We start from the raw sequence: 26,724 nt of genomic DNA, 5'->3' as shown, positions 1-26,724 counted from the left end.
GGCATAGTGGTTAAGAGCTTGGCTGCTAACCAAAATGTCAGCAGTTCAAATCCACCAGCCCTCCCTGGAAACCCTATGGGGCAGTTCTACTCTGTCCCATAGGATTGCTACGAGTTGGAACCAACTCAAAGGCACCTAACAACAACAATCATTTCAGGGTTTGTTGTAATTATATTTTAGGAAAGATGTTACTGCTGGGCAAGAAATACTTAAAAAAAAATAATAACATAATTTATGTTCAGTGTGGTGAGCATGAGCTTATAACAATAACATATTTGAATGAATTTTGAAAAGCAGTGGGAAGAGATTTGTCAATGTTTTAGGAGTCCTGAAGTCCTACTGATGGTAGACATGTTTTAATAACATTTGTGGCACAAAGAACATTGGGAGATCATTATATTTTAGACTATTAATTTGGGGCTACTGAAATCTACTCTGAATCACTCATTTCAGTCTTGCTGTATCACCAAATATTTTCCACGGTGGATCAGCTAAGTTGATCTCCGAGAGGATGTTTTATTAAAAGCAGTGTGATTCCCAAGTTGAGGCTGGCAGAACAAAAGTACCAGAGAATATATATTATTTCCATGACGATATTTCCTCCTTAGACCTGTGACCTGAGAAGTTAATTATGAAGAAAAAGGAAGTTTCAGGGTTAGAGGGTCTTCTTAACTACCCCGTCATTGTCTAGTCCACTCGTTACAGTGGTTACTATGAGAATGGAAGATATTAGTCCACATAGAATTGTCCTTGTGCCTCAAAGAAGGGTCAGGTATGAAATTTGCAATCAAGAAACATGAAATTCTTCTGGATTTTACCCTTCTCAGAAGCCTTGGGTCAGGTGTCAATTGTCCTTGCCCCTGGGTGGTAGAGAAATCTAGGTGGTCCTGATCCTGGCACCCTCCTCACAGAGAGCCCCAGGCTCATACATAGGGGCTACTTCCAGATGCTGGCTAGCAACCAAGCCCAGGGTCCAGAGAGTCCAGGAAACTGTAAAGTCTCTGCTCAAATTCCCAAGGAAGTAAGGGAGAGCACATGAAATTATTGAGATGCCTGCTTGCAAGCCACAGACAGATTCTGAGAGCTTTTCTTGATAAACAGTGTAGTCATACTCAAAGTTCCTCATGAGCTTACTTAAGACTTGTTGTGTGCTGTCCAGTCAATTCTGACTCATGTGACAGATTAGAGCTGTTCCACAGGGTTTTCCTGGCTGTAATCTTTCGAGAAGCAGATGGCCAGTTTTTTCTCCTGAATAGCCTCTGGGTGGATTTGAAACGCTAACCTTTTGGTTGGCAGATGAGCACTTAACCATTGAGCCGCCCCCAGTAAAAAACCCAGTGCTGTTGAGCCACCCAGGGCTCCTTTATTTAACACTAGTTCACATTTAAGTTGCTTGACAAATTTAAGTCAGAATCAACTCAACAGCAATGGGTTTGGTTTTTTTTTTTTTGGTTTAGTGTAAAGGGCTTGATGATGTAGTCAAGGCCCATGAATAGCCAACAGAAAACTGAGTGGTTTCTACCTATCCTATGAGGACCTTTGTTCCTTTGCCCATTCAGATGGTTAACCCAAAGACAATGGTATGGCAATAAAGGAAATATGTGTATCAAAAAGTGGAAGAGATAAAAGAATGATTAAGGTTTCTCTTAAAGGGATTGGGGGAGTTTTGGCTATCTGCAAACTTTGAGGGCCTCTCACTTTTCAAGACTTCTGTTTGCCCGTTGTACCTTGATCTAGCTTGAATTTACTTTTGTAGTTCTAGTTTGACTTTCCTAACTGAAATTGGGAACACATTCAGCTTTTGATATCTTGCCCTCAATTTGTGATGTTGTTTCTAGCTTTTTGTTTTATAAAATTATTTTTTTTGCTATCAGAAATATTTATAATGTAGTTTATGATTTTATAACTCTCACTTTACATGTCACATGTATTCTAGGGCTATTTTGCATACATAAAATTTTTGAGGACTGAATATTATAAATGTATGTATCTTGATTTTAATGTTAAAGTCACATGGATTATTTTGTAAAACTGAGAATAACTTTTATCTGTTTTATGATATCAGTGATTTAAATGTCTGGTCTACTCAAAACAAGAAAAAAATCTGTGACTTTTTATTCTTTTAAAACTGTCTAGTATTTCACATTTACCATTCTTGATAAAAATATACCTTGTACAAACCATATTTGTATTTTGAAAGACTTTTACATTTCAAATCAAATGAACTTACATAAGAAATTCTAAAAATGCATCAAATTTTATCGACATGAAATTGTGTTTTATCTTCATTCGGAAGCTCAATTAAAATTATATGAAATGTAATTTTCACAAAATTATATAAAATGTGATTTATATTTTTAACCAATGAATGTATCCTGATTCTGACTACACATAGCCATTATCAAAAACAAAACAAAACAACAATAACAAAAAGCTTTATAATAAACATAATGCTCTTTCTGCTGCCATCACTATAGACTGGAAATGCCTATGGTTACTACCCATTCTTTAGGCCACATCTACACATCCACAAAAAGCAACTTGTAAAAGCCAGGTAGTCCAACAATCTTATAAAAAATGCTATTTCTAGGGTTTATCTCTCCTGCATGGGAAAATTTTGTATTTTGGGGGAGTTCTTAATTGACTATTTCTAAAGAACTCATACTTTTTAGTTATGTTTCACATGAGCAAAATCCAGGGGTATAGTTAGATTTTGAAATAACCATTTTTCATCTTTTCAGCTGTCTGGGAACTTACCAGGCTCATGAGAAATTGTCTTAACAGTGAGCAGCTTCACACTCTCTTTATCTGACTGAGGTCTATTTGGAACAGAAAACATTAAGTTAGCACCACAGTAATTAGCATTGAATGTCTGTGAAAGCGAGTAAATGTGATATAAACAGAATGGAGATACACATACATATATAATTCATGTGCTTCTATAACAAAACCTCTATCTCTTCACACAGGAAAACGTATATTCTATCATAGCACTTTTCCCTTCTGGAATCAAGCTGGCAAATCTTTGTCACTCTACTATAGCAGTGATTATCCCATAAGTCAAACATTAAAATGGGTCATGTGAAGCAGCTGTCATAAAGTCCACATTGCACATGTCTCCAGCACTAAATTATGAAGGAGAAGACATGGAAATGTTTCCAAACCTTGGGACTGATGCCAGGTTTGGAAGATGTTCATTTTCATGAGGTCCTGGGATCCTGCAGTGCAGATAGGCTACCTGTCTATTCGAATTAGGAGTTTCCACCTGTTTTAGTTATCTAGTGCTGCTGTAACAGGAATAACACAGTAGGTGGCTTTAACAAGCAGAAATTTATTTTCTCACAGTTTAGGAGGTTAGAAGTCTGAATTCAGAGCAACGGCTTTAGGGGAAGGCTTTCTATCTCTGTCGGCTCTGGGGAAGGTCCTTGTTCCTTGATTCCTTGGTGGTCTTCACGTGGTGTGGCATATATCTTCCCCCATATCTGCTTGCTCCTTCATTCCTAATCTGCTCTTTTTAAATCTCAAAGGTGATCAGCTTAAAACATACCCTACACTGGTATGGCCTCTTAAACAAATTCTGAAATGGGATTATTACTACAGGTATAACCTACTGCTGTTGAGTCAGCTCTGACTTGCAGCCACCCTATAGGACAGAGTAGAACCGCCCCCAAAGCGTTTCCAAGGAGTGGCCGGTGGATTCCAACTGCTGACCTTTTGGTTAGCAGCCGAGCTCTTGACCACTGTACCAGCAGGGCTCCAACCACAGGTATAGGGGTTAGGATTTACAACACAAATTTTGGGGAGACATAATTCAACCATAACACCACTTATCCTTCCTCTTATTCTAAGCAGTTTTGGCCCCCAACCCTTTTCTTTTGACATTTCAAGAACCTCCATTTCTAATTCAGAAGGGTGAGCAATCTAGGGATATTCTATCTAAAGTTCACAACCTGATGAACATACGAAAACATCCATATAAAGGCAGGCTTCAAATTCAAGTCCATAAAGAAAACTTAACCACAGAATTTGAGCTTTTGACATTAAAACAATTTGTCTTGTTGCAGAACCTTGGTTACAATGATTGGCTGAATTGCTAACCATCAATTTGGTTATTTTAATAAAGTCAATGCAAATGGTTAAGGCAAAGCCACTTAGAGCAGCCTCAAGGTACAGGAATGATTTTTACCTAATTGTGATAAACATACTGAAAATTTCACTGGGAAAACTATTTTAAAACTCCAGGTTTTTTTTTTTTTTTTCTATGATGTTTTCCGTCATATTTATATTCATTCTTTTTAAATTAAAAAATTTTTTTTTATGATTTCATCTTTTGATTTTCCATTTTACTACCTTATCCAAGCTTAAAGAACAATCTTCTCTTTTAGTTGTTGGAATTTCTCTATAAGAATAGACAGAATTCTGACAAATAGTTAGCCAAATACCATATATATTGGATTCTACACAAATGCCTTTAAAAAGAAAAAAGAAGCCTAAGTAGAGGATCATTAATTTTCCTTACGTAAATAGTAAGGTCAGGGTTTATAGAAAATAATGATGACGGCTTTACTTACTGATCATTTCCATTTTCCCTTGTGCCTAGGGGGAGAGAGTTGTTATTAAAGTTAGAAGGTTCTTGGCTACAAAAAAAAAAAAAAAAATCCCTGAGGCCCCTACCAGCTTCTTTGCAGAGACATTGTGTGGCTTTAAAGTTCCGAGCAGTTGTTTCTAAAGCCAATTTATAATTTTTTATTCCCCGCTGACCACTTCCTCGGGTGTGGTTAACACTGATCCGACATTAAAGGGATAGTCTTGATTAGTTCTGAGCTAATTAGTTCTGGACTAATTTTGATCTTACGATTTCCGTATAAAACTACTGTCCATCACTGCTCATCCCACAGACCCCAGAGGATGTTTCAGTTTATTTCAGGATCCCTGAAAAGCAGTTACCTCAAGTATTGAAGTCCTTTTTTTTTTTTAAATCAGACAATCGATTTTTCTACTTTCTCTCATACATTGCTTTTTTGGGGGGCACACAAATTGTTATATGTGCGGTGGGCTACTATATAGATATTGTTTCTAATTAAACCTGAAACCCACTGATTCAGCCTCTCAAAAGTGTCCTGCAAAGTGTTACTGAGGCTACTGACTGCAGATTATCATTTCTATGCTTTGCCAGGCTGCTTCACAAGTGTCTGAGAGAAAATAATTTGGGCTTTGAGCGGAAACTCAGGACGATCCATCCTGCACAAAAGCCTGGTATTCCTGGTGTGGGCGTTTGTGGTCAAAGCTTGCATTACTGTCTGGCTGACAGTCTGTCCAAAGACTTTTGGATGTGTGTTGTGTGTGTGTGTGTGTGTGTGTGTGTGTTAGAAAGAGAGAGACTTGGTTTGACACTGTTCAGGACCACAAGTGCTTTTGTCATACTAATTAAAGAAGTACATTCAAGTGCAATGAATTAAATCTTGATTTGGAATGAGTTAATCTCAATAAGGCTCCATTTTCTGATGACATCTCTATACTCCTTTTTATTCTAGTCTAGTCTAGTCTACTCCAGATTCAACCCTTTGCTCTCTACTACTGTTTTGACAACATCAATTAATGGAAACTGTAAAGATCAATAAAGTCAACAAAATGGTAAACCAGTAAACTGAAAAAAAACATCCTTTAAATGAATTCATTTAAATATATTGAACATTGCTTACCTTCGGATAATTTATCAAAATTTTAACATATTAAATATTTCCCATGTGAAAGGCACTTAGATATGATGTGGCCAAGAAGCCAAATAGGGCAACAATAATATTATTGAGTACATTCCAGGTACTTTCATGAATTATCACTCAATCCTCACAAACCCATGCAGTTATTATTCCCATTTTATACATCAAAAATAGAGGCATATAGAGATTTTTAAACCAGTTCAATACACCTATGCATCTCAGGTAATAAATGGCCAATTAGGAAAGCTACATTTAGTTGATTGCTTAAAGTTTCCTTGGTTTTGCTCCTGATGTCACTCAGGTATCATTCCATGACTACTCAGCTGCTGTCTCTTAGATTTCCTTTCATCTCTGATTTAGCTCTTGTCATTGGAATATGCTTTATGAATTTAATTCACTTGGCTTCGATCATACTTGCTTTATAAAGTTATGACTTTCAGTAATGTTTTGGATTCTTCTACGTCTGTCACCTTGGCTAAAATCCCCAGTTTCACTCTTAATTTCTAAGATTTAATCCATGGTGCCGTATGCTGTTCACCAACTAGATCTATCCTGGTCTTCCCTACTCTAAATAGTTGTTTTTATTTATTTATTACATAAAAGCTTACACAGCAAATTAGGTTCCCTTTTTACAATTTTTATACAAATTTTTCCATTACATTGGTTACAATTTTCACAATATATCAGTATTCTCATTATTTCCATTCTGTTTGTTCTGTTTCCATTATCTAGCTTCCCTTCCCCTACTTGCCTTCTCATTTTTGTTTTTGGGTAAATGTTGACTGTGTGGTCTCATATAGTTGGTTTGTAAGGGAGCACATTACTCACGGTTGATATTGTTCATTTTGTAAGCCAACCTGTTATTTGGCTGAAAGGCGACCTCCAGAAATAGCTTTAGTTCCAGGTTGAAAGGGTATCTTAAAGCTGCAGTCTCAAGGGTTCCTCTACTCTCTATTGGTCCAGTAAGTCCAGCCTTTTTCAGGAATTTGAATTTTGTTCTACATTTTTCTCCCATTCTATCTGGGACCTTATATTGCGTCCCTGGTCAGGATGGCCAGTAGTGGTAGCCAGGCACCATCTAGTTCTTCTGGTCTCAGCTTGGAAGAGGCCTTGGTTCATGCGGGCTCTTAGTCCTGTGGACTGGTTTCTTCTTTGAGCTTTTGTTTTTTTTTCCTTCATTCTCTTTGCTCCAGAAGAGTCTAGAGACCAATAGTTATATTGGTCTCTCACAAGCTTTTAAGACCTCAGATGCTACTCACTAAACTAGGATGTAGAACATTATTTTTATGAACTATGTTATGCTAACTGACTAAATTGTTTCCCGAGACTATGGTCCTAAGCCTTCTAATCCAATAAACCAATCCCGTGAGTTGTTTGGATACGTCTGCGGAGCCTCCTCTGCAACTGTGCTCCTTACATGCTTTGACATATATAGGGATGTATGTACATATACATACAAAAGTGTACATGCATATGCCTACAGTTACACCTATATATGCACTTGCATTTACTGGCATATGTCTTCCTATACACATATATGCATACATATCTACCTGTGTAACCACACAAAGATTTTTTGGTTGTTGTTACTGTTGTGGCAAAATTATGAATGTTATAGCGTTTACTGAAATTATCCCTTTTTCTTGTGTATGTCTTAGAGTCTTATTTACCTTGGACAAGTTGTGCTGACTTCACTCATATTTGGTATTGCTTTTCCCATCCCCCAAATCACGTGTCTACTATCTAGAAGGAAACCCTGGTGGTGTATTGGTTAAGAGTCTGGCTGCTAACAAAAGGTTGGTAGTTTGAATCCACCAGACACTCCTTGGAAACCCTATAGGCGGTTCTACTCTGTCCTATAGGGTTGCTATGAGTCAGAATCTACTCAATGGCAATAGATTAATGAATACTATCTAGAAAGAGTTTTCCCCTCCCTCTCATCCCTGCTAACTGTCAAAGAATGTTGCTTTCTGTGTGTATCTATTCTTGACTTTTTATAATAGTGCAACCATGCAAAATTTATTTGTTTTTTAGTGATTGACTTATTTCACTCAGCATAATGTCCTCCAGGTTCATCCATGCCATGAGATATTTCTCAGACTCCTCATTAGTCTTTATAGTTATGTAGTATCCCATTGTAAGTGCACACTACAGTTTGTTTATCCTTTCTTCTGTTCATTGTCATTTAGGTTGTTTTCATGTTTTTGCTATTGTGGATAATGCTGCAATGAACATAGGTGTGCATATGTCGATTTATATCACTGTTCTTATATCTCTTGGATATTTACCTAGAACTGGGATTACTGAATCATAAGGGATTTCTATTTCTAGCTTTTTGAAAAAGAGTTCTTGCTTTAGGTAGTATTGACATTTTCACAATGTTAAGTCTTCCAATCCATGAGCATGAAATGTTTTTCCATTCATGTAGATCTCCTTTAGTTTCTCACAGTAGTGTCTTATAGTTTTCCTTGTATAAATCTTTTATGTCCCTGGTTAAGTTTATTCCTAGGTATTTTATCCTTTTGGGGGCTATTGTAAATGGTGTTGTTTTATTGAGTTCCTTTTCGGAGTCCTCCTTGTTAGTGTAGAGAAACCCAACTGATTTTTGTATATCGATCTTGTACCCTGCCACTTTATTTAATTCTTCTATTAGTTTCAGTAACTTTCTTGCGGAGTCTCTGGGATTTTCTATGTATAGGATCATGTCATTTGCAAATAAGGATAGTTTTACTTCTTCCTTTCCAATTTGGATACACTTTCTTGCCTTATTATTCTGGCTAGGACTTTCAGTACAATACTGAATAAGAGTAATGATAAAGGTCATCCTTGCCTTATTCCCATTTTGAGGGAGAATGCTCTCAGTCGTTCTCCCTTGAGAATAATGTTCGCTGGTTTGGTTTTGCATATATGCCATTAATTAGGTTGGGGAATTTCCCTTCTATTCCTATTTTGCTGAGAGTTTTAATCAGGAAAGGGCATTGGGTATTATATAATGCCTCTTCTCTGTTGGTTGAGACGATCATGTGATTCTTTTCCTTTTTTAACTTATTTATGTGGTAAATTCTGTGGATTGATTTTCTAATATTGATCCATCCTTGCATCTCTGGTATGCATCCCACTCAATCAGGATGTATTTTTTTTTTAATATACTGTTGAATTCTATTGATTAAAATTTTGTTGAGAGTTTTTACATCTATATTCGTGAGGGATATTGGTCTGTAATTTTCTTTTTTTATGGAGTCTTTGCCTGGCTTAGGTTTTAGTATTATGCTGGCTTTGTAGAATGAATTAGAGAGCATTTCTTCACTTTTTATGTTCTGGAATAGTTCGAATAGAATTGGTATCAACCCTTCTCTGAGTGTTTGGCAGAATTCTCCAGTGAAACCATGTGGGCCAGGGCTTTTTTACTGGGGGGGGGGGGAGTTCTTTTTTTTTTTTTTAATGATGTCTTTAGCTTCTTCTTTTGCTATGAATCTGTTCAGGTTTTCTCTCTCTATTTGTATTAGCTTAAGTAGGTAGTGTGTTTCTAGAGATTTGTTTTCTTCTAGGTTTTCAAATTTGTTGGAATAGAATTTTTCATAATATTCTGTTATGACCCTCTTTATCGCAATTGGTTTTGTTATAATGTCACCCATGTCATTTCTCATTTTTGTTATTTGTGTCTTCTGATTTTTTTCCTTTGTCAATTTGGCCAGTGGTTTGTCAATCTTATTGATCCTCTCAAAGAACCAACTTTGAGTCTCGTTGAGTTTTTTCTGTTTTTTTTTTCTGTTTTGTACTTCATTTATATCTGCTCTGATCTTTATTAATTCCTTTCTTTTGGTAACTGTGGTCTTCTTTCGCTGTTCTTTTTCTATTTGTTCAAACTCTTTGGTCCAGCTATTCATTTTGGGCCTTCTTTTTTGATGTGTGCATTTATTGCTGTACATTTTCCTCGGAGCACTGCTTTTTCTGTGTCCCAAACGTTTTGGTATGTTGAATTTTCATTCTCATTTGATTCTAAGAATGTTTTAATTTCATTTCTAATTTCTTCTATTACCCGATAGTTTTTAAGTAAGGTGCTATTCAGTTTCCATGTATTTAATTATTTTTCCTTGTTCTTTCTATTATTGATTTCTAGTTTAACAGTGTTAGAGTCAGAGAGGATACTTTGTATTATTTCACTGTTTTTTAATTTATCGAGGCTTGCTTTGTGGCCTTAAATATGGCCTATTTGGGAGAATGATCCATGTGCATTGGCGAATGTGCTGCTGTTGGGTGGTGTGTTCTGTACATGTCAATGAAGCCGAGTTGGTTTATTGTGTTTTTTAGGTCTTCTGTATCTTTGTTGAGTTTCTTTTTAGTTGTTCTGTTCATCATTTAAAGTGATGTGTTAAAATCTCCTACTGTTATTGTAGAACTGTTTGTTGTTCTTTTCAATTTTGTTAGCCTTTGTTTTATTTTGGAGCTCCATTATTGGGTACACATTTATTACTGTTATGTCGTCTTGGTGGATTGACCCTTTAATCATTATATAACGCCCTTATTTGTCTTTTATGATAGGCTTTGACTTAAAGTCTATTTTATCAGACATTATTATTGCCATCCCTGCTCTTTTTGGTTATTGTTTGCTTTGCTTGGTAGATTTTTCTTCCTGTGTGGAATGTGTCATGTTGCAGCAGGGTGGACGTTGAATGAGGTCACTAGGATCTCCTACTCATCATTTGGCAGAAGTGTAGATGGCACCTGTCAAGATATGGCTAGAGCCAATGACGAGGTGATGTGTCTGTTCAGCCAGTTGCTGGGCTTGGGCATAAGGGACATTCTTGCCAGTCACTGGATTGGGAGATATGATTTGTAAATTTCCTTGTTTGCTGTTTTCTTTCAGTTTCTCCTTCTATTTGGTGTTCACTCTAATTCTTCATCCTTCCATTTGCTGTTCTGGGTTCCTAGATTGTCATCTGTGTCTGTTTCACATGGTTTCTTGGTTCTTTGTTGTAGGGGAACAGGGTGGTGTGTGTGACTAAGCCACCATTTTGAGCCCCTACCTCAATAGGGTTTTAACAGCATTTCTCATGATTTTTATGATGTGCCATTTATGAAATCACCTGTGATGCTTATAGCACTGAGTTGATTTTTGTTTGTTTTAATATTTTTTCTTGGAGTACAGTAATGATTGTATGCCAATAGACTATTTTCTGCATTTATACCTTTCCTTTTTGGGTTAAAGCTCAGACGATTGTCAATGTTATCTAGATAAGCTTAATTTTATACCGAAATCTCAGACTGATGCTGTCTTCCAGAAAGCAGAGTGGATTTACTCTTTTTCGAAACTTAATGAAGTCTCACCCACATACTTGAAGAACGATTAACTGAGGGTGTTTAACAGTGCTAATTTAATGATAACAATGCTGTAAATTCTGTTTGTAAAACAAAGTTAAAATAACCAAATAGATTTGGCTGATTGTACAAACTTGATTATAAAGTACCATACGTCATAGATATTTTATACTTTTTTTCTGAATGATCCAATTCACATGTAGAGTCTTCTTTAACAGAATATGTCAAGTTTTCAAAAAGCTTATTTCCAAATAATTAAATGCAAAGCAGTTTTTCAATACAGGATCATTTTACAAATGAATTTAAGACAAAATTTTTTTTACCTATCCTATATACTCCATACTTACAGGCTTCAACTTGGATGGTTCATATCCCATAAAAGACAAGATCGGCGGTTTAGAAACTTAGAGAAATTAAACTAATTTATAAAGATGTTATTTCCCCTCTGGAAATCATGTAAGGAAACATATTTCAGATATTAGTAAGAAGTTTATTCACCCACTGTCAAAGGAAGATACGTAGATTTTTTTTTTTCTTATCTCCTACTAAGAGCTAAAATGAGCACTGCCCCCAACTCTCCCTTGCACTGTCATGATTGTGCATCAAACTGTCCACGTTTCACATGGCCAGAGATTGGCCTCAGGAACAGCATTTGTTAGTGTCCTGGGCACAGCGTCCACGGTATAAACAAAGAATAATGTGCCTTATACAGCTTACAAAAGTAATTGTTCTTTACTTTTTAACAGCTTATAATACTTAGAGTTTAGTTGGTGAAATGTTTAGAATCCAGATGTTGAAAGACAGGATTGGATTTTGTTGAAAATTTAAAAATTTCACTCAACAAGCATGTATTAAAGCTCTGCAATATAATAGTAACAATACAATGTGATCAATACGTGGTTTGTGACTTGGAGGGTTTGTCAGACTTGTAAGGGAGGCAAGCACATAAACAAGTAACTGTACTGTAGAATAATCAGTTGCCAGTGAGTCAATTCTGACTCATAGCTTCCCCATATGTGGGTACAAACTCCCAACTGAAAGACAGGCAGTTGGAATCTACTCTGAGGCACCTCAGAAGACAGGCTGGTGATCTACGTCTGAAAAATAAGCCATTGAAAACCCTATGCAACACATTTCTACTCTGCTACATGTGAGGTCGCCGTCAGTTGGGATCAGCTCAAAGGCAACTGGAAAAAGCAACATTCTTATGAAGACCTCTATCTTCCTATTACACGGAAATGGAACAAATTTTCACTATAGACAAGGCATGTCATTTTGTACCCTCTGTTATATACCATCTTCCCCTGACCACCTGCAAAACTGAGACAGTTTCATCAGAAAGAATTTGCCCGTATTTGATAATATCCATAAATAGTAGCTAATCCCAATTCCTTACATTCACTGGCATACAATGGATTTCTCTACCCTTTCCCATCCATTCCTGTTACCAAGTAATATGACATTTTACTTCTTTCTATAACTACTCTCTCCTCTTAAAAGCTTAAAGTCAGGTTTAGGCTGGGTACATATACTGCTTTCAGGAACATTAAACAAAACACTGTTACTTACCTGGGTCTGTCTTCCGGCACATTCGATACAAACCCACCAGAACAAATGCTGAAAGTGTTATTACAATCAAAGCAATAACCACTGGCAAAATAACACCTAAAAAGTGTTGGAGAGATTGTCAATTAAAGCAGCTATTGAATTTCACCATAGCTCATTAACTGAGCAAAAGCATGCATGCCTCCTTTCTTCTTTAAACACCATTTTATTTAGAATATTTTCATTTAGGCAAAATTTATCTGATTCACGGGTTTAGCTCTAGTTGTCATTTCTGACATATCCACTTGATGTCAGTCTTGTAGCCTTTCTGAACCAAAATTCCAAACTAAGCGGGGGTGTTCTCCCACTTTTCCTGGAGACTGGAGGAATGAGGAGATAGAGGACCCGAGAGACAGATGACTTACTCCAGAGCTATAGTTAAAATTCACATTCATATATCGTTTTCTTTACTATTTCATAATGTAGTTACTGGAAAAAAATATATATGTATCTCATATTGCAACTCCTAATCCCAATGCTGGCTTTCTAGAAAAAATTCACAAATATTTTTTCCACGATAATATCTTAAAAATTAAAAAGGCATAAAGTAAACTGATATAAGTGGATATCTCAATGGATATTATTTTTAAAATAAACAATGTGACTTAAGATAGATGTGTGTGTGTGTGTGTGTGTGTGTGCCTGAGTACGTGTGTTTGGGGGAGTGGGTATTCCTGCAATAGGTTAGGAATAGCTTTTCCCTTTTTTTAAGAGGAGGGTTATTGTTATTATTATTTTTTTTTTGAATCACCTCTCTTCTTTTATGGCAGTCATTCCCAGGTTAAAACAGTGATGAAGGCAAAAGAATCTTTTATAGGGATATAACTATAAATACCAAAGCCATGTCATGGTTACTACTCAGTTAATGTACTCTCATCTGCTTGCATAGGTGTTCCTTATATATTTATTAGAGAATGAGAATAGTTAATTGATTTTTAGGGGAATTTACATTTCCATTGTTATGGTTGAATATTTGTTAGCTAAGTTAAAAAAAAAAAAAAAAGTTTTACTAGGTTCATAATAGTCCTAGAGTGAGACTTGTTGAACTAAATGCTGTGTGATTAATATCACTAGCGCTAACCAAAAAGTCAGCAGTTCAAATCTACCAGCCACTCCTTGGAAACCCTATGGTACAGCTCTTCTCTGTGCTATAGGGTCGCTATGAGTTGGAATAGACTGGAAGGGAATGGGGTTTTTCTAATGTTTCCCAAACTGTGGATGCCATGAATAGGCAGGTCGATTATTTCTATGCTGACTTATTTAATAGGAGGGCTTTTCCTAAACCTAAGGTAATATTTTATGATTCTAGCTTCATATATATTCATCTTATTCTTAATTGCTAGGAAATTATTGAGTATCTATATTCGGCCTTAGCATACACATATGTTATATGACATATATACGTATTTAGTAAAATGGAACGTTTTAACAAAGGCCATTTTTAACATTAAGATAAATCTCTGTAAAGGTGATCAGTTCATTTATATGGGGAGCTCTGCCTGTGCACCTTGGTTTATCTAACCCCATCAACTCACCTCTGGCCCTTGCTGATAATCATGGTGGTATAGTGGTTAAGCTACAGCTGCTAACCAAAAGGTCGGCAGTTCAAATCCACCAGGGGCTCCTTGGAGACCCTATGGGGACCCTACTTTGTCCTATAGGGCCACTATGAGTCAGTTGGAATCGACGCGACAGCAACAGGTTTGGTTTTTTGGTTTTAAGGTAAGGTTAAAAAAAAAAAAAAAAAAAAACCTCAGAGGTATGCTCATTAAGACCAGGCTCACCTGGAGAAAATTCTTAAAGCAGGAGACTATTAGATCAGTTTTATGATAGGATTGCAGGTTCAGTGAAGTGGAGAAAAGGCTATCCATGACTGCCACCTAACCCCCCCCATTACTGGGCACATTCTAATATTTTGCATATCAACTGCCAGGAATGGAGATAGTATCTGTTACTCACTGGAATAAGAGGAGCTGGCTGAAGCAGCGCTTGCATTTTTTCCACTTTCAGTTCCTATTATTTTAAGAAACAAAAAATAAGTCAACTTTGGTTAATATGTGCCATTCCTCACAATCTTTTCCCCTCCCCATTAAAGAAGCTTTTCTGATTCATGGATATAATGCCCCAAGTGTGAAGAAATTCTCTTTTATCCTGAAAGAGCTCTGTTTTGTGAATTAAGATTGTCAGGGTTTTTTTTTTTTTTTTTTTTTTTTTTTTTTTGTGAAGAGGGGTGAAGTGAAGCAAGTTTCCACTCATGCACAGAGTAGTCATACCTTGAGACTGCAAGATGTTTTCTGACGTTGACGTTGAGGACGTTGAGGATAGTGTACTGATTTCAGGAGACGATACGTCTGGTTGTGAAGCGTTAACTGTAGGGAAAGCGCAAATCTAGAGTCAGACTATGGTATTAACTCTTCCTACTGGATTTCTTTGCAGATTCTGTTTGCATTTCTGAAGATCTGTGAAAATTGTTTGCTTATCATTGAATAACAGGATAAAATACCATGGCAGTGCTAAACCTATTTTAAACTTATTATATTTCAACTCACAAAACCCTGGCTTAAGTATTGTATCTTTAAGAATTGGCCAAGAAAACTCGAATAAGTCAATAACTCTTTACCCTAGGATGTGCTTTGTAGAACCTACTACACAAGATTCTTATGGTATACCAACAAGTTAACCTGCAAAAAACATTATTTAAATTTCAGATATTATAATTTTGTGTGATAGTGATTTTTTTTTTTCCACCACACATACATAAAATGGAAAAAATGCACGTACTTCAGATTTTTTAGTGTTTCTTAATAGTTAAAAAGAAAAGCTTGTAATTGTGACTTTGGTTAGAAGGTTGGGAAAAAAAAATCAAAGAAGACTCCTTTGTTTTCATGACTAAAGCTGAGCAATTTTCATGACGAAAACTCAGCATTTTATTACAAGTATATGCCTTATTTAGAATAACTGCTGCTTGGTTGTATTTCTACCAATATCCTTGCTCTTTCTTCCAAAGACCACATTAATTTTACATTTATTTTATAATTTTTTCCATACGTTAACATTTGCCATCTTCAATCAGAAGAACTGATGCAAAAAATTATAATTAAAATTTTGTTACTCAATACTAACAAATCTCAGTAAGTTTAAGGGAATACGTATGAATAGCTAAAGATTTTATAAGTTTACAGCATTTATTCTTGTGTAGCTGAGCTAAAATACAGCTTAAGTTTAGAAAATTAAAAACAAAACAAACCTCATTCTCTTTCAGTATGAAGTGTGCTATTTCTATCACATCTATTTGCCTTGTTCTGCTACTGAAATGCAAGTTCCTGAAGTACAAAGACCATAAATCCCACCACACCCCATATGGCACCCAGGGTACAGTGGGTGTTATGACTGTGGCCCCCTTAGGAGTATTGAAGCCATGTATAATTACATCAAAGAAATTGATATTGCCTCTCACTGCCTTGGCTCTTTCTTTCTTTGCCACCCACAGCCTAGCACGCACTGCATCCTCATGCATTTTTGACATCCGTGGGAGAAGAATAATGTTCAGAGTCTGTGCAGCTCTTACCATGCAAGAGATCTGTGGGAGGGAGCTAGATATATGCCCCTAAGAACAAAGAGAAATGTCAGCCTAGTGCACTAAGCAGGCAGAAAAAGGAATATTAAATGAAAAAGTGGTAACTAGCTGAAACCTTGGTACTTTTAGTTGCTTGTTCCAGTCAAGTGCTTTAGGGAGAATAAATATTTCTCTAGTTGTGTTGGTAAAGAAAAATGTGTCTGATTAAATAATCAACAGTATTAATCAGCCAGAGGTTTTCCAAAGGTTAACCTTCGAGACTCTACATCCTACCTTATTACCATCTTGTAGACAGGCTAAGTGGCAGCTCTCTCACTCTTTCTCTCTCTCTATATATACATAAAAACCCATTGCCATCGAGTCAATTCCAACCCATAGAGACCCTGTAGGACAGAGTAGAACTGCTCCACAGGGTTTCCAAGGAGCTGCTGGTGGATTCTAACCGCCATGCTTTTGTTTAGCAGCAATAACTCTTAACCACTGCGCTGCCAGGGCTCCACACTTTCTCTCACTATATAGTCAATAGGACCACTGGTGGATCAGTGGTTAAAGCACTCAGCTGGTAATCAAAATGTCGGTGGTTTAAACTCTTTCTCCACAGGAGAAAGATGTGGCAGTCTGCTTCCATAAAGTTTTATAGCCTTGGAAGCCTGATGGGGCTGTTCTACTGTTTCCTTTCTGGTCACTATGAGTTGAAATTGACTCAACAGCAGTAGGTTTTTGGTTTATATATTCAATCATAACAACGTGTAAGTAAATATACATATATATGTTATTAGGAAACCCTGGTGGCGTAGTGGTTAAGTGCTACGGCTGCTAACCAAAAGGTCAGCAGTTTGAATCCACCAGGCGCTCCTTGGAAACTCTATGGGGCAGTTCTACTTTGCCCTATAGGGTTGCTATGAGTCGGAATCGACTCGACAGCAGTGGGTTTTTTTTTTTTTTTTTTTTTAATATATGTTGTTATGGATTTAATTGTATCGATCCCCCCATATAAAAAGATATGTTGAAGACCTTACCCCTGGTACCTGTGAAAAGTGACCCTGTGTTTAGAAGCAGGGTTTTCCTTTGAGACGTTATCCATTAGGATACCATGAGTTCATACTACAGTAGGGTGGGTCCTAATCCCATATGAGTGATGTCTTGTAAAAGAACAGAGGCAGAGACATACAAGGGGAAGAAGCCACATGAAGATGTGTCTACACAGCCAAGGAATGGATGGCAGAGATTGCTGGGAGCCACCAGAAGCTAGGAGAGAAAAAAAGGCAGGGCATAATTCCTCTATCAGAGCCCTCAGAAGGAATCAATATGGCTGGTATCCTGATCTGGACTTCTGTGTAACAATAACTTTCTGTTCTTATAAGCCATCTAGTTTGAGTATTTTGTTATAGCAGTCCTAGGAAACGGAGACGTGTGCGTGTGTGTGCGTGTATTTCTTAAACTCTATAAGTTTTGTTTTACTCATTAGTATAATGGAGATTTTAAAAAAACACCACATACTCAAAAAATATTTTAAATATATAAAAGATAATGCATGCAACATGCTCAACACAAATCCAGCAATCACAGTTAGCATATATTTATTTACTATTCTATTAATATTTATTGAAGCTCTACTCTGAGCCAGATCCTGTGCTAGGTATTAGAAGTTAAGAGCTATTCATAAATATGCTTTGTGTTCTGGACAAAAATGCTTTATCTAATCAAAGAATTACAATCATAGTCATGGTATCATTTTGCTTGAGCAATGCCATCTTTGGGTAGAATGGCAAATAATTTTCATTTTGAGTGCGAAACCTAATCTATTGGTAGTGATTGGGTAGGATGCTGTGTTCCCAAAGATTTTGAAGCCATATCTGAGAAAAATGTGCCACGGTCAATTTACAGTGGCTGCTGTGGGCACAGGAGGAGTTATGGCAGCATCACGATACATATTTGCCAGTCTTGACTCAACTAAACCTTTTATTTTATATGTGACAAAACTGAGGCCTGGAGAGCCTTAAAAGGCTTTGTTGAGATCTTCCTTGAGCCATAACTAACACCCAGATATCCTGACTACAATCCCATTGTCCTTTCTGTTACCACGTTACCTCCCTAGGCTATGAACAAGCACACAGAGTTTGTTTGTTTTTCCTTTAAAACCATTAGTAAAACTATTAGCCACCTACCTAGCATGATTTAAAATATAGTACTAAGCTCCCCCATGACCACTTCAATGCCTCAAATAGCCCCTGCTGGTCTTTCAAGGTATGGTGTCCATTCCATTTCATCCTAGACTATAATCGCACCATTAGATATGTTGCTTGGATTATAGTTAGTAGCACACTCTCTAAGAAAATCTTTTAAATTGAACACAGAGTGTTTATAATTATGGTAGTTGTCTTAGTTATTCAGTGCTGCTATAACAGAAATATCACAAGGGGATAGCTTTAAGAAGCAGAAATTTATTCTCTTACAGTCTAAAAAAAACCACTGCCAAACGAGCCCGAACGAACACGCTTATAGTCTAGGAGGCTAGGAATCCAAATTCAGAGCGCCAGCTCCAAGGGAAGGCTTTCTCTCTCTGTCAGGTCTGGGAGAAGATCCTTGTCATCAATCTTCCCCTGGTCTAAGAGCTTCTCAGCGCAGGGACCCAGGGTCCAAAAGACATTCTCCACTCCCTGTCTTCATTCTTGGTGGCATGAGGTCCCACTCCTCTCTGCTGGATTCTCTCTTTTATATCTCAAAAGAGATTGACTCAAGATACAATCTAATCCTGTAGATTGTGTCCTGCTTCATTAACATAACTGCCTTTAATCCTGCCTCATCAACATTACAGAAGTTAGGATTTGCAACACTACATCAGCTTGCAAAATGGAGGACAACCACACAATACTGGGAATCATGGCCTAGCCAAGTTGACACACATTTAGGGGGGCATGCAATTCAATCCATAACAGTAGTTCTGTATCCAGATTTTCCAGGACACTCTCAGTTTCAATTGCTCCATCAGAACATGTGTCAGATTGTATATCCAAATTGCATTTGGAAAGTGTGATCACTATTCCTAGGAGGATTTCATGCTAACTCAGCATTAACATATGAACATACTTAATACACAGGCATAGCTGAATTAATCATATTAGTTAAAATTTGAAAATTAGAATGAATTGAGAGGAAGGCATATGAGACACACAGATACTAACAGGAGATAAAGGCGGGAGGCAGTAGAGGATGAAACACTCCAGTGTGATAAAGAAAATAAAACCATGCCTTCTATATTTATGTCCCTTATGTTGCCTACTTTTCTTTTTGGTATACAGGCACTTAAAATGTACCTGAGGGGCTAAACTCAATTCCATTGAATGATAATTAATTGTTTCTGATTATTCATAAAAAAATTTGAACTGGTCTTTAATTTCAATTTGATGAATTCATGTCCCACTTTAAGAAATAACTTTTCAGCATTTGTGACAGGAAATCATTCACTCCTCCTTAACACGTTTTCATTACAGGGTTTCCAGTACAGCACACTCTATTTGTTCTTTTCTCCTACACTGCAGCTTTTCTTCTATTTCCTTGGTGTTCCCTCCTCTTCCTTCTGACCTTTTCATGTGGGAGTGTCCCAGGCCTTAGTCCTTGGTCTTCATATCCACACTCACTTCTTTAGTGATTTCATTTACTTTCAAGGTTTAAGTATACTGTAATTGCCAATGTTTTCCAACTGTATACCTCTAGCCCAATTCTCTCCAAAATTCAAAATTCATAAATCCAGCTGCCTATTCAGTGTATAATAGGCATCTTAAGCTCAATACATCAAAATCTGAACTTCTGCTTTACCTACAGCCTTCTTATCCTAACCAAAACCAAATCTGTTGCTGTCAAGTCAATTCCAAAACATAAGGACTCTATAGGACAGAGTAGAACTGCCCCATAGGGTTTCCAAGGCTATAATCTTTACAGAAGCAAACTGTCCCATCTTTCTCCCTCAGAATGGCTGGTTCCAGCTGCAGGTCTTTTGGTTAGCATCCTAGGGCTCAACCACTGGGCCACTGGGGCTCCTCTTCTCATCCAATTTGATGGCCAACATTCCTCTCAGAACCTCAGACTCAAAACTTCATAGTTTTTATTAACTTGCCTCTTTCTATCCAATCTCACATGTAGCCATAAGGAAGATTTGTTGACTCCACCTACAAAATATATGCAGAATTTGGGCGTTTTTTCCCCACTACCTTTGTACTATGGATGTTGGTGGTTCAGTAGAATTATCCCCTTCTGCCTGGGTTTGATTCTTGGCCAGTGCACCTCGTGCACAGCCACCACCCCTCTGTCAGTGGAGGCTTCTGTGTTGTTAGGATACTGAAGACAGTTCAAAGGAGCTTGAACGGCCTGGCAACTTACTTCTGAAAATCAGCCAATAAAATACCTGTGGATCACAACGGTCCAATTCACAACTGATTTGGGGGATGGCACAGGATCCCTTGTTGCCATGAACTGGGGCTTACAGGATAGCAGCTAACAACAACAGAAATCCTTCTACCACTCTGTCCCAAGCTACTGTTATCTCTCTCCTAGATAACTTGCAAAAGGTGCCCTTGCATCAACTGGCAGTCTCTTCTCCACTCTCAGGGTGATCCTTTTAAATAGGACTCAGCTCATGTCACTACTCTGCTTAAAATCCCCTTGCCACCTACAGAAAAAGCCAAAGTTCTTGCTATAGCCCACAAAACCCTATGTATTCTGCCTGGCAAATCCTTCACCTCCACCCTGCCTGTTTATTCGATGTTGTTTCTTGAACATAACTAGGCATGCCCCAAACTACAGGCTTTGCTCAGTTTAACTCTGCTGGGGCACTCTGCCTTCAGGTATTGAGTGGCCACTCCCTTCTTAAAAACCAAAAAGGCCCATTGTTGCTGAGTTGATTTCAACTCATAGTGGCCCTATAGGATAGAGTAGAACTGCCTCATAAAGTTTCCAGGGAGCAACTGTGGATTTGAACTGCTGACCTTTTGGTTAGCAGCTGAGCTTTTAACTACTGAGCCATGATGGCTTCCTTTCCTTCATATCTTTACTCAGATATTTTCAGAGAAGCCTAACCTGACTGCTTCATTCAGTACTGCCAACTGGTCCCTACCTTTTGAGCACTCACAATTCCTCCCTCTTACATAGGTCTACACTTTCTCTTTTTCATAACACTTATTGCCTTCTAATTTACTACAGAATTTACTTATACAATCTTATGTTTATTGGTTATAGTTTGTCTCCCTGTGGTGCAATGCGTTTCCTTACGTGGCCTTTTTGGCCTTGGGTTTGTAGGGAAAAAAATAAAACAAAGCAAAACTAAACAAAACAAAATCTTCTGAGGGGATTTCTGAGTTGACTGACATTTCCTAGGTTAAAAAAAAAAAAAATTCCTAGGTAAGCTATAACAATTTGAGAGTTTGTTACTTTGCTCAACCAGGCCTGGTAATTGACAAGGCTTGAGTAGATTAAGTTTCTGTTGGGTAATTAGAATTGGTTGGGCTGCAGTTTGCCTTGTGGGTTTGCTGGGGTTCCAATTCTGCTAGGGAGGCCCTGCCTTAAAATTGACAAGAAATGCCCTATATAAATGGCTGACCCCCACAGAGGATTTTGGGGTCTGCTAATCAACAACAGCTGGTAGAGGAGCATGTCCTTTGGAAACAGACCCTGAGCTGAGAATCTTCCAGAACCAATTTCAGAGCTGTGACACTGAGCCAGTTACATTGAAGAAGAGCTATAACACTGAGGGAAAGCTGCATTCCGGTAAAGAGCTGGACCTGGTAGAAAGTAGAGTAGTCAGCAGCAACTGGGAGAAATGTCAGTAGCAACAATGACAGCTGAGCCAAAGCAGCTCCCAGAGGCCTGCAGAGCAGAGCAGAGCAGAGGCTGCAGTACAGAGCCTGTCTGGAGTGCCTGCTAAGAGGAGTGGCCAACAGCTAAGCCTGCCTAGTGGAGCAGCCAGCAGACAAGCTTGCTGAGTGATGTCAGAATTTCCTGGTTTTCTCTTGGAAAGTTTCCTGAAAATTGAGAATGAATATGGACTTTCAGGCAGGGTAAGTGGGTTTCCTTTGAGATGTAAACTAGTCCATTTTGAAACATTGAACCTCAGTGCTGGGGCCTGTTAGAAACTTGGCCCTTTGCAATTCTTCATGTATATTTTTCCCTGTTTAGATCCTTCTTTGTTATTAAAGTTGTTAAAGTAGATATGGTGTTTCTAATTATCCAACTCAAAGAGTGCCACGGGCAAAGCGGCTGGTGTCAGAAGTAAATAGGGAAGATGGAAAGTGGAGGAATATTTGACCTCTACCTCATTGGAACAGGCTCAGTGTTGATTCTGATTCTTATTGACAAGGTTATACTCAAAGTTAACCCTTAAGTTAGTCATAAAGTTATCTCCAGGAAGTTTAGCCAATTATTCCCCTAACAAAATACAAGATCCTCAAGGGCAAGAATCTTTATTTTGTTCACTGATGTTTCCACATGCTAAAATAGTGTCTGGGAAAAAAGAAAAAATTTCTATCAAGTTGATTCCCACTCATAACGACCCTATAGGACAGAGTAGAACAGCCCCATAGGGTTTTCAAGAAGCACTTGGTGGATTTGAACTGCCAACATTTTGGCTAGCAACCATAGCTTTTAACCACTACACTGCCAGGGTTTCCATCTGGAAATGGGGTCCATAAATATTTGTTGTTCAGATAAACAAATATTTTGACAGCAGTAGTGGCTGCTCTTAAAAACAAAGTGAATCAGTGAGATTACCTTTTGTTACCTTAATATTAGGAGAGGTACATTTTTGAAATTATTTGTAGCATGAGTTTTTTATTCTTTCCACAATAGAAAAAAAAAGAAAGACTTATTCTGAACCTAATACTAGATATACTATATATAAGATGTAGCTATTGTCATTTAAGGAGTTTACGTTCTAGTAGGGCTGATGAGAAGCATACTTCAAAGTTGATAGATGGGGAAGAGATAAAAATCAAAGCAGAACAGCATGTTGGGGTCATAATAAGAGAGAATATAATATTGGTTATTGAGTTTTACCTATAGGCCAACTCTTAAGGAAAAGGATTTGAAGAGCTTAAACAATGATATATGCCGTAAGGTTAATGAAATAGAAATAGAAAGCCAAAGCAAAGTAAAATGGAAGAAAAAATTAGGCTCCTTCTAAGAGTTAATACCAAGTCTTAATGCGGTTGCTGGAACTGGCCGTAGTATTGGCTCTGAGCATCCCGACAGTCAAGGAAAGAAAGCACATTCTGTAGGTTTTTACTCTTGAAGAAATAGCAGTGATATTAATGATAATGATATTTCATTTTTGGATTTCCATGATCAAATTAATAATGATTTTACTACAAGGGAATCTGTTATACAAGTAAGTAATACACAAATGCTACAAACAATAAATACTATGAGTATTGTTGGTACAATCCTGTATTTTTGGAAGGGAATATGCTGATATGATCCCTGAAGTCTCTTCTGGCTTTAATATTTTAGATTCTTGTCAGGGTACTTTTCTACCCATGATTTTGTCCTAGTTTCTACATTTTTACCCACCATAGCACTTCCTGGCTACTTAATAGATACAATATCCAAGGGGAAGTTTTATGCCTTCACATTATGAACATTAATTTCTAGTCTCATGAGAACCTTACCTTTCTGACCTAGTAATATTTTTCTAACAAAAACTGTTTTATCTCAAATTTCCTTCACTTTGCTTTGGCCAATCAATATAACCAACCTAACGTAATACTATGCTCTAATCCAATAATTATGACTGAAGATTTATTTAGCTTAGGTAACTTTGTGGGAATATGTGTTGAATAAGGAGGTTGTATTCTAATTTTGTGACTTGCATAGTTACTAATAAAATTATAAATTAATTTCAGAAAATTATATACAATATACACAAAATTAATGAGGCACAGTGAAAGTTATTTTCATGTGTGCTAATTCATTTTATTCTTACACAAAACATATTTAATCCTATTTTTTAAAAATGAGAGATACTGAGACTCAGAAAGGTAAAGTAACATGTCCAATAGTAAGTTGAAGGGCTAAGATACAAACCATATATGACTCAAAAGTCCTATTTTCTTTTTATTATGTCATATGGCCAACTAAGTTTTAGTAAGCTGAGTTCATCTTATAACATCATTATCAATGAAATTTGTTCTCAGTATTCTGAAAGGGTTAAAATATTCTCCCTTCCTCAACATAGATACATTATCTCACTTCAAACTCACAGATTATATCAGATGACCTGAAAACAATAAGAAGTTTTTCAATAAGTAAAGTAACTGTGCCTCTGCCATATTTCTTCTGAAAATGCAAGTGTAAGGGATCTACAATATGGATATAAAAATATTAAAAAGGATTTTATTTTCAAACTATGTACCAGGCATTGTTCTAAGTACTTTACAAATATTAACTCACTCAATTATTATATTATTAATATTTCCATTATACGTAAAGAAATGATGCCCTGAGAGATATAGTAACTTGCCCCAGGTCACACAGCAAGTAAGTGGCAGAGCCAGGATTTGAAGGAAGGCTCTTGAGTCTGTACTGTTAACCAACACTCCATGCTACCTAAGCTGTTGTGTTTCAGTAGGAAGGAGGTATTTTTGACATATCAAACGTAATTTATTTTCAATTTAGACCCTAATCAAGAAAGCATTCTTCCCATCAAAACAAACTGAAGACATCTTCTCTTCAACAACCAAAGCAGACCCTGCAGATAGATACAAGGAGATAGGGCGAGCCACTCCTAAAGTAGTAAATCAATCACATTGCAGAGCTCATTGGAGGGAACATGCCTACTAGCAATAGAATTGAAAATGCATCGCTTCCCGAAGTAACTCTGGGTAGCTCATCAGTTGAGGCTGTGAATTTTTATGACATTCCACTGTAAACTAGAGTGGCACAAAAAAGTGCAGAATACTTCTTAGAGGCTCAATAGATCTCTGAACTGGATGTGAAACCCCTTAGCCACACCCAGAATTTATACTACTTCCTAAGTGGGAATGGAATGGAAGCTTATGGCAGAACCACCCCCTCCCCACACACAGACACAGACACACAGACACAGACACACACTCACACACTCATACATTGATTTATTTCCCATTCCATAGGGAGTTCCTTTATTCTCAACTAATCTTTCAGATATCGTAAAATCCCAAGTTTAAAACAAACAACAACAACAAAAAACAACTCTAGACATTGCTTTGCTATAGGTATATCTCCAGCTTAAGCAGATCCTAATTGAACATTAATACCAAAATGTGGCATAAAGTTAGAAAACTCAGATAAGCAACCCCCTGTACAGAATGATTCATGGTTCATTTTTTTGAATTCCTAGAGATTGGCAACCAGCCCCCAGGCATTATATACAGTCTGAGAACAATGAAGGTGCTTCTTTCTAAAGGCTGGTAATCAGGTTTGTTAGGACTCATGATATCTGGTTTGGATTCTGCTTTTCCACCAAATTTAATGCCTACAGTTCAATGGGGTCTCTGAAACACAGTTAAGGAAAGTGAAGAAGACGACTACAATGACGATCTTTCTTTTCACAAGTGTGCTGATCACCATGGGAATGTTATATTTTCCAGAAAATTAAGGGCAAATGGTTTATTTCTTTTCTAATATACTGAGGCACATTGGGTCCATTTTTCCTCAGGGCTGCTGAGATCTTTTATCAAAGAAATCAAGAGGTTCCTTTTCAAGGACAAGTTATTAGCTCTGTCAGTCTGTTGGCAAATGATAAAGCTAAAGAAAAGTGAATTCAATCATTGCTTAAAATTGTCCTAATGGCCACATGATGTCTGTCTCCTCAGGGAATAAACAGCCTTTCATTACTTTTTAGTGGGCCTTTCCATCTCCTCGTTAGTTCTGAATTTAGACTAGAAAAATGAGTAGGCAGAATAATCTGCCAGCCAGAAGGTTACATCCTTCATGAACACTTCCCTCACTTTTCTTAAACTGCTTTCCCTTGCTCAACCTATGCCACTACCCAGTAAAAGGAAATACAAAGATCTCTCCCTCTTTTGATCTTACATAAGGTTATTTGAAGCTCACCCATGATATATCACTTTATACCTACATAACTATTAGAGTTATTATAGTCATTTATAATGTTGTCTAGTCTCCCTTGTTAACTCCTTGATGGCAAGCTTCATATATCACTGACAGCTCTTAGGCATTGTTAGTTGCTGTTGAGTTGGTTCCAACTCGTTGGTGACTCCCTGACCAAGAGAATAAAACGTTGCTCTGTCCTGTGCCATCTTCATGATAATTGGCATGCTTGAGCCTATTGCTTTGGCCACTGTGTATTGTGAATGCCTTCTAACCTAGGGGGCTCATCTTCCAGCACTATATCAGACAATATTCTGTTGTGATCCATAAGGTTTTAATTGGTTAATTTTCAGAAGTAGGTTGTCAGGCTTAGTCTTGAAGCTCCACTGAAACCTGTCTACCATGGGGTGACCATGCTGGTGT

General features: G+C 37.3%; 1 protein-coding gene across 1 annotated transcript in view; it reads right to left on the bottom strand.

Moving 5' to 3' along the window:
- EMCN (endomucin) overlaps window positions 1-26,724 on the bottom strand; it is a 139,907-nt gene that overhangs the window by 23,314 nt on the left and 89,869 nt on the right. Inside the window, exons 3-7 of the mRNA XM_049885633.1 lie at window positions 14,918-15,013; window positions 14,604-14,657; window positions 12,609-12,704; window positions 4,572-4,596; window positions 2,758-2,819 (exon numbers count right to left, since the gene is read on the bottom strand). Coding sequence (XP_049741590.1) covers window positions 2,758-2,819; window positions 4,572-4,596; window positions 12,609-12,704; window positions 14,604-14,657; window positions 14,918-15,013 — 333 coding nt within the window. The remainder of the gene's footprint in view (window positions 1-2,757; window positions 2,820-4,571; window positions 4,597-12,608; window positions 12,705-14,603; window positions 14,658-14,917; window positions 15,014-26,724) is intronic.

The sequence above is a fragment of the Elephas maximus genome, chromosome 5, assembly GCF_024166365.1.
Source record: "Elephas maximus indicus isolate mEleMax1 chromosome 5, mEleMax1 primary haplotype, whole genome shotgun sequence".
Lineage (NCBI taxonomy): Eukaryota > Metazoa > Chordata > Mammalia > Proboscidea > Elephantidae > Elephas > Elephas maximus.
Note: the sequence above shows the minus strand (reverse complement) of the source record. Positions and strands in the feature narration are given on the sequence as shown.